General features: G+C 47.5%; 1 protein-coding gene across 1 annotated transcript in view; it reads left to right on the forward strand.

Annotated features, from left to right (window-relative positions):
* The window catches only part of LOC307236290 (teneurin-3), a 122,448-nt gene extending 113,843 nt beyond the window's left edge, over window positions 1-8,605 (forward strand). The window contains exons 22-24 of the mRNA XM_080008657.1: window positions 3,529-5,140; window positions 5,655-5,785; window positions 7,305-8,605. Coding sequence (XP_079864783.1) covers window positions 3,529-5,140; window positions 5,655-5,785; window positions 7,305-8,057 — 2,496 coding nt within the window. The 3' untranslated portion in view covers window positions 8,058-8,605. The remainder of the gene's footprint in view (window positions 1-3,528; window positions 5,141-5,654; window positions 5,786-7,304) is intronic.
* Window positions 8,606-9,074: the final 469 nt, after the last annotated feature.

The raw sequence follows: 9,074 nt of genomic DNA on the forward strand, positions 1-9,074 counted from the left end.
TAAGATATTTTCAGGAATATATTCTCCCCCCTCTCTCTCAGTGTCATGTCCATCCATCCGTGGTCTCTCAGGAGGAAGACGGGACCAGAGGCCCCAGTCACGCAATGACAGAGAGAGGGAGGGAGGGAGGGAGGGGGAGGGATCCTGGAGGTGGAGTGTAATGAACAGTGGTAGTAGTCTAGTAGTAGTAGTGTAGTCTAGTAATAGTAGTCCAGTCTATTAGTAGTAGTCTAGTCTATTAGTCTAGTCTAGAAGTAGTAGTCTAGTCTAGTTGTAGCCTAGTCTAGTAATAGTATTCCAGTCTATTAGTAGTAGTCTCGTCTAGTCTAGTAGTAGTAGTCCACTCTATTAGTAGTAGTCCAGTAGTCTAATCTAGTAGAAGTACTTCTATTAATAGCGGTCTAGTCTATTAGTAGAAGTATAGTCTAGTAGTAGTAGTTCAGTCTATTAATAGTAGTCTATTAGTAGTAGTAGTCTAGTCTAGTAGTCTAATCGTAGTAGTGTAGTATAGTTATAATAGTCAAATCTAGTAGTAGTAGTCCAGTCTATTACTAGTAGTCCAGTCTATTAGTAGAAATACAGTCTAGTAGTAGTAGTTCAGTCTATTAATTGTAGTCTAGTAGTAGTAGTCTAGTCTAGTAGTCAAGTCTAGAAGTAGTAGTATAGTCTAGTAGTAGTAGTCCAGTCTAGTAGTCGTAGTCTAGTCGTATTAGTCCAGTCTATTAGTAGTAGTCTAGTATTAGTAAGTCTAGTCTATTACTAGTAATCTAGTCAAGTAGTAGTCTAGTCTAGAAGTAGTAGTCGAGTCTAGTAGTAGTAGTCCTGTCTATTAGTTGTAGTCGTAGTCTAGTCTAGTAGTATTAGTCCAGTCTGTTAGTAGTCATCTAGTATTAGTAGAAGTAGTAGTCTAGTCTAGTAGAAGATGTCGAGTAGTAGTAGTCTAGTCTAGTGGTAGTAGTGCAGTCTAGTTTGGTAGTAGTACTAGTCCAGTAGTAGTAGTCTTGTAGTAGTAGTTTTGTCTAATAGTAGTAGTAGTCTAGTAGTAGTAGTCTAGTAGCAGTAGTAGTAGTCTAGTTGTAGTACTAGTCTAATCTAGTAGTATTAGTCCTGTCTAGCTGTAGTAGTCTAGTTGTAGTAGTCTAGTCTAGAAGTAGTAGTGAAGTCTGTTAGTAGTAGTCCAGTCTATTCATAGTAGTCTGGTCTAGTGGTAGTCTAGTCTAGTAGTTGTTCAGTCTAGTAGTACTGGTCTAGTTAGTAATATTAGTCCAGTCTATTAGTAGTAGTTTAGTCTAGTCTAGTAGTAGTAGACAAGTACTACTACTAATCTAATAATCTAGTAGTAGTAGTCCTGTCTAGTAGTAGTAGCTTAGTAGTAGTAGTAATCCCGTCTAGTAGTCTAGTATGGAAGTAGTAGTGTAGTCTAGTCGTAGTAGCCCAGTCTATTAGTTGTGGTCTAGTCGTAGTAGTCCTGTCTAGTTGTCTAGTCTAGAAGTAGTAGTCAAGTCTAGTAGTAGTAGTCTAGAAGTAGTAGTCCAGTCTAGTTGTAGTGGTCTAGTCTAGTAGTCGAGTCTAGAAGTGGTGGTCTAGTCTAGTCTAGTAGTAGTAGTAGTCCAGTCTAGTAGTAGTAGCCTAGTCTATTAGTCTAGTTTAGAAGTAGTAGTCGAGTGTAGTAGTAGTAGTCCGGGTCTTGTAGTAGTAGTCTAGTAGTAGTAGTCTGGTCTTGTAGTCTAGTCTAGAAGTAGTAGTCTAGTCTCGTAGTTGTAGTCCAGTTTAGTAGTAGTAGTCTAGTAGTAGAATTCTAGTAGTAGTCTAGTAGTAGTAGTCTAGTCTAGTAGAAGTAGTCCAGTCTATTAGTAGCAGTCTAGTAGTAGAATTGTAGTAGCTGTAGTCTAGTAGTAATAGTAGTCCAGTCAGGGAGTAGTAATCTAGTTGTAGTAGTCTAGTCGTAGAATTGTAGTAGCTGTAGTCTTGTAGTAGTAGTCTAGTAGAATCTCCAGATGATAAAGTGAATGTGCAGGATTTAGGAATCAAAGGCTTGTTCTTCCTCTCATCAGATGAAGGATTTTGTTGAATTCAGGTTAAGTCACCCCCAGGCCGCCACGCTGTCATCCCATTCACTGATCTTCCCCACATGCAACCCCAATACTCCAATACTCATTTCCATATTAGAACTTCATCAATACTTAATGTTTCAACTGCATTCATTTTGATTTGCTCTTTCAATTTGTAACATGAAGGGCAATTTAAGCACAGAAACAGGAAATGTATGAAAGTGCCGGCTTCAGAAGTCCATTCAAGTCAAACTTTATTTGTAGTGCTTCATTCACATGGAGAACCCAACTTGCTTTACAACAAAACTAAATAAGACAGAAGAATAAAAAACAATGCAGGTTAACTAACGGTCCATACAAAGTAATTAAATAATAGAAATAATAGAAATACAATTCATTTGAATAATAATGAACAGAAAAATGAGCCGGAGCTGGATTAAAGATAAGAGCTCTTACTTTAAAAGTAAATGGGTTAAAGGGGACCTATTTTGCAAAATTCATTTTTCACTTTTTCACTGATGTTTCTTTCAAAATATAAAAGTATGTGGTAGATAGACTGCACGCAGCGACACGCGATCCTCTGTGCCTTTCTCCAAACAAAACCAATGAAAGTAGTGTTTTTATTGCAGACGTATTTATTGAATTTAATTAAACTTTATTTTCCGACGTTTACATGAAACATAAAATCCCTGCAGTGCTCGAGTCCCGATGTGTTGCGGTGCGGTGTCCGTGTCTCCCACAAGCCTGAAGAACGGCAACCAGAGTCAGAACAAACGTTCAAATGAAGTCTCGTAGATCCAATACCATGACGATTCAGCAACTGGATGGATTATTTCTCACCTCAAATTTGCTCGGAAACATATTTTGGTCGACTGATAAGGTGAAATCAGTGAAAGATTACAGAGTAAATACAATGGCGCCCGGAGTAAAGCTCAAACCCCATTGGCCCAGAACCAAATACAAAATACAGCCCGTTTTGGAACAGTCCGGGTTTAGAGGCATGCTAGAATGCTGGTGTTTTCATCAAAAAAAAACTTCAAAAACACATCGCGGGACCTCAGAGACTACTTGTTGAAATTGCCAAGCACTAGTACGAGTTTTAATATATTGAATCTTTTTTTGTCACAGATTTACAGAATATATTAATAGAATATAATTACTTGTTTTTCCAATAACTCTAAACACTAAGGCGTTTTTTTGTTTGGCTGTTCACATAATTTTTTTAAATGTGACCACTATAAAAGAAATAGCATCCTGTAACTTCCAGTAGATTCATGTAACTTCCTGTAACTTCCTCTCACTTCCTGTAATTTCCTCTAGCTTCATGTAACTTCCTGTACCTTCCTATAAATTCCTGTAACTTTCTGTAGCTTCCTATGACTTCCTCTAGCTTCCTGTAACTTCTCGTAACTTCATGTAGCTTCCTGTAACTTCCTGTAACTTCCTGTAACTTCCTGTTTCTTCCTTCCACCTCCAGTCCATGGTGCTTCTCCTCCACAGCCAGCGTCAGTACATCTTTGACTTTGACTCCCTGGAGCGGCTGTCGGCCGTCACCATGCCCAGCGTGGCACGCTACACCATGCAGACCCTGCGCTCGGTGGGCTACTACCGCAACCTGTACCACCCCCCGGAGAGCAACGCCTCGGTGGCCGTGGACTACAGTGAGGACGGCCTCCTGCTGCGGGTGTCGCACCTGGGCACCGGCCGCCGGGTGCTGTATCGCTACCGCCGGCAGAACAAGCTGTCGGAGATCCTGTACGACAGCACGCGGGTCAGCTTCACCTACGACGAGACCGCCGGTGTGCTGAAGACCGTCAACCTGCAGAGCGAGGGCTTCATCTGCTCCATCCGCTACCGGCAGGTGGGCCCCCTGGTGGACCGGCAGATCTTCCGCTTCAGCGAGGATGGCATGGTCAACGCCCGCTTCGACTACACCTACGACAGCAGCTTGCGCGTCACCAGTGTGCAGGGGGTGATCAACGAGACGCCGCTGCCCATCGACCTCTACCAGTTCGACGACATCTCCGGGAAGGTGGAGCAGTTCGGCAAGTTTGGCGTCATCTACTACGACATCAACCAGATCATCTCCACGGCGGTCATGACCTACACCAAACACTTTGATGCACACGGTCGGATCAAGGAGATCCAGTACGAGATCTTTCGCTCGCTGATGTACTGGATCACCTTCCAGTACGACGAGGTGGGCCGTGTCACCAAGCGCGAGATCAAGATCGGGCCCTTCGCCAACACCACCAAGTACGGCTACGAGTACGATGTGGACGGCCAACTGCAGACCGTGTACCTGAACGACAAGGTGGCGTGGCGCTACACCTATGACCTGAACGGGAACCTTCACCTGCTGAACGCCGGCAGCAGTGCCCGCCTGCTTCCGCTGCGATACGACCTGAGGGACCGCATCACCCGCCTGGGGGACCTCCAGTACCGCATGGACGAGGACGGCTTCCTGCGCCAGAGGGGGGCGGAGATCTTCGAGTACAACTCCAAGGGGCTGCTGGTGCGGGTCTACAGCAAGGGCAACGGCTGGACCATCCAGTACCGCTACGACGGGCTCGGCCGCAGGGTGTCCACCAAGACCAGCCTGGGCCAGCACCTGCAGTACTTCTACGCAGACCTGAGCTACCCAGCCAGGATCACGCACGTCTACAACCACTCCAGCTCCGAGATCACATCCCTCTACTACGACCTCCAGGGTCACCTGTTTGCCATGGAGATCAGCAGCGGCGAGGAGTTCTACATCGCCTGTGACAACACAGGCACCCCGCTGGCAGTTTTCACCAGCAACGGGCTCCTGGTCAAGCAGGTCCAGTACACGGCGTATGGGGAGATCTACTTCGACTCCAACCCGGAATTCCAGCTGGTGCTGGGCTTCCACGGAGGCTTGTACGACCCCCTGACCAAGCTGCTGCACTTTGGTGAGAGAGACTACGACATCATGCCTGGGAGGTGGACCGTCCCGGACATCAGCACCTGGACCAGGGTCGGCAAAGAACCAGCACCTTTCAACCTGTACATGTTCAGAGACAACAACCCCATCAGCAAGGTGCAGGAGATGAGGGAATACGTTGCAGGTAAGATATGGGTCTCTTAGTAGAAGCAGGAGTTGGAGGAGAAGGAGGAGGAGAAGTGGTCATAGAAGTAGCAGAGATAGCCATTGTCGAAGCAGCAATAACCATAGTAATAGTGGTAGTAGAAGTAGTAGTAGTGGGAGTAGTAGTAACCTTAGGAATAGTTCTCGTAGTAGTAGTAGTAGTGGTAGTTGTAACCATAGGAATATTACTGGTCGTAGAAGTAGTAGTAGTAGTAACCATAACAATAGTACTAGTAGCCGTGGTAGTAGCAGTAGCAGTAGTAGTAGTAGTAACTGTAGGAATAGTAGTAGTAGCAGTGGTAGTAGTTTGTAGTAGTAGTAGTAGTATATAGCTCATTCTCTATATTATTAATATTACGATACGTTTTAGTAATGATAGCAGTGAACCACTCTGAATAAGATACAGTTTATTTTGTGTACATACAGTATATAATATTGTTTTTATTGTTGTATTTATTTTTTGTTTTCTATGAATATGTGTGTTGTGGCTCCAGATGTGAACAGCTGGCTGGTCACCTTCGGCTTCCACCTGCACAACACCATCCCTGGGTTCCCGGTGCCCAAGCTGGAGCTGAGCCTCCCTTCCTACGAGCTGCAGAGGAGCCAGCTGTGGGACGACCTGCCGGTGGGTGGAGGCTCCTTAACACCACCTTCAATTTAGTAGAATGGTTGGAAAATACAGAGAATATAGATGTAGAAAAAATAGAAAAAAAAGAGTAAGTAAAGGAAAAAGAGCATAGAAAAAACATTTTTTTAATATTTTTATATGTAACTTTATATTCTTTATTTATTTATACATATATATCTTATTTCATTATTTAATTTATTGCCTCTTACTTCTCATCCATTTTCTCAACTTTCACTGTTTTCTTCCGCGGAAACACCCGAATGTCCCCCACAGGGAGGTTAATGGCCTCTTATCTTGTGGTGTTTTCTGATCTTAACTTTCTCTCTGTGGGTGGGACGGCCGCACGCAGATGAAATGAAATTTGAATTTGATTGCCATATATTTCAGAGCTCGCCGTTTTAATTGGACTACAGAGTATTTCCGTAAAAATAATAAATAGGGAGTTTGAGTACTGCGTCATGCACAACTCCTTTTTTGAAACTACTTCTTTTGAATGTGTGCGGACCCCAGGCCTCCGGACGGGCCCCCTTCATGAACAGTGCGCCGCACAGATTTGTTCTTAAAACCTGTGAACGCACCGTTTGATTCAACGGTTTGCTGCTGCTTGACTTTGTTCTGACTTTAGAGTTAAATGTCGAAGTGCCTCGAACCATGTGGACGCAAAGCTTAACCGAGACGCCAGAGTCCCAGAAAATGATATTGCCGAACTTTAACGAAAATGTAAATGACATATTAGAACCAGGATTAGTAAATATTAAATATTACACAATATATTGGTATACATGGTTCATGGATATTGTTTTGCGGCTTCAGGAGAGATTCCTGGTCCTGATCGAGGGCTGGTCACCTGGAAGAGCCCTTCTTTTAATTTTTCGTGATTCAAATTTCATGATATTATTATATAAGTAATGACCCGGAGCCGTGACTTTATCACGGGACCGACCGCGCCCGTGTGAGACCACCGCGCCCAAATCCTCCGTCGACCTCCCCGCCGCAGGCACCGCAACAGCCTCCGTGCAAATGATAAACAGAAAAATCGACTTTGACGTCAATCCCCTGTTTTTGTTGAAAGCCATTTGAAAGCGACATTCCTGGGGAAAGGGCGTCGACCGGCTCCGCAGCCGCAGCCGCGGCAGACATGCGCAGTGTAGTCTGCTCCTCCTGCTTGTTGACCTCCGTGTCGGAAACCAGGAAGCTCCTGAAGAAATCTGAAGGAAGGAACGAGGCTCACCAGCACTCGGGAGCCCACGCCCGTCACTTTAGAGCGGTTCAGCTTTATCAACGTATGCGCGTGTTTAGAAACAAATATGGCCGCTACGCAGTGTCTTGAGCCCGCTGCCAACTCTGCCTATCCAGCTCTTTCCAACACAGTCAGAACATTTCTAGCACATGTTCATGAATGAGGCCGTGTCGTGTGTCGTGTGTCATCCCAAATTTGTCGTGGTTGCTTTTGGTGTTGAGAGCCGACCTTGCCCCCACCCCAGGCCTTGATGTCTTGCTGCGCTTCCTCCCACAGTCCATCTTGGGGGTCCAGAGGGAGGCGGCCCGCCAGGCGCGCTCCTTACTGGCCTTCGAGCGGCTGCCCGAGGTCCACCAAGGCCGGGGCCGGCGGGGGCACAAGCCGTGGCTCTGGTTCTCCGCTGAGACCTCGCCCGTGGGCCGCGGCGTCATGTTCGCCATCTACAAGGGCAGCGTGCGCGCCCACGGCCTCAACGCGGCCGGCGAGGACTGCGTGCGCGTGGCGGCGGTGCTGAACAACGCCTTCTACCTGGAGGACCTGCACTACACGGTGGAGGGCCGCGACACGCACCACCTGGTGAAGCCGGGGCTCCCGGACGCCGACCTGGCCGCGCTGCACCTCACCAGCGGCCGCCGCACGCTGGACAACGGCGTCAACGTCACGGTGTCGCAGTCCACTGCCGTGGTGGACGGCCGCACGCGGCGCTTCGCCGACGTGGAGGTCCGCCGCGGCGCGCTGGCGCTGCACGTGCGCTACGGCTCCACGGTGGACGAGGAGAAGGCCCGCGTGGTGGAGATGGCGCGGCAGCGGGCGCTGGCCGGCGCCTGGGCCCAAGAGCAGCAGCGCGTCCGCGACGGCGAGGAGGGCGGGCGGCCGTGGACGGAGGGCGAGAAGCGGCAGCTGCTGAGCGGCGGGAAGGTCCAGGGATACGACGGCTACTTCGTGCTCTCGGTGGAGCAGTACCCCGAGCTCGCCGACTGCGCCAACAACATCCACTTCCTGCGGCAGAGCGAGATCGGGAGGAGGTAACAGACCCAGGGAGAGGAGCGTCCGCCACAGGGACCCAGAGACACCGCTTTGGAAACCTCACAGGAATGGCGTGGACGCCGAGGGGGAAACCGTTTTGTAAGAAAATAAACGACAGGAAATGGAGGGGAATACCAAAAAAGAGAGCGTGAGACGGGGTGCTGTGCATCCGGACCAGGGACGGCAGAACCAGTAGAACCAGGTCATACCAGTGAACCAGAACCAACCAGAACCAACCAGAACCAACCAGCTTTTCTTTTTACACCCAGAACAATGTTGCCGTCCAATGCAAATTGAAACTTTTCGGGCACAAGATGGCGGTGGCAGACTCAGGCTCCAGCTCCAGATGTAAGTATGAGTATTTGGGCCGTTTGGACGTTTGTTTGATGTGTTCATTTCATGCTTTTCGGATCAGACGCTGTGATGAATTATGAAAGTGTTTCCGTTTGTTCCTGGTTGAGATGAAACCGATGATGTATTTCCTTCGTGTTCCGGGGGTTTTGGATAAATGACGTTCGACTGGAAACATCCACCAGACGCTTGTGAGCGGAGCAAGGCATTGTGGGAGATTTTCTTGTCTTGTTTTCTTTTGAGAAAAAGAGGAAAACATGTTTTCTGGATTTGATGGAGAGAACTCAGACGCTGGACGGAGGAGGAGAGGAAATGTTTACATTATGCATATCCACACTTCTCTGCAAGGAAGGAGCGAAGGGAGGGAGGAAAGAAAGGAAGGAGGAAGGGAGGGAGGAGAAGGGTAGGAAGGAGGAAAGAAAGGAAGGAGGAAGGGAGGGAAAGGAAGGAGGAAAGGTTGGAAGGATGGCTGGAGGAATGAAAGAAAGAAGGAAGGGAGGGAAGGAAGGGGGAGGGGCAGAAAGGAAGGTAGAGGGAAGGAAGGAAGGATGGATGAAGGAAGGAAGGATGGAGGAAGGAAGGAAGGCAGAAAGAAGGGAAGGAAGAAAGAAGGAAGGGAGGATGAAGGAAAGGAAGGGAGGGAGGAAATAAGAAACCAGAATGGAAGGA

This window comes from Zeus faber (genome assembly GCF_960531495.2).
Source record: "Zeus faber genome assembly, chromosome: 10".
Taxonomy (NCBI): Eukaryota; Metazoa; Chordata; class Actinopteri; order Zeiformes; family Zeidae; genus Zeus; species Zeus faber.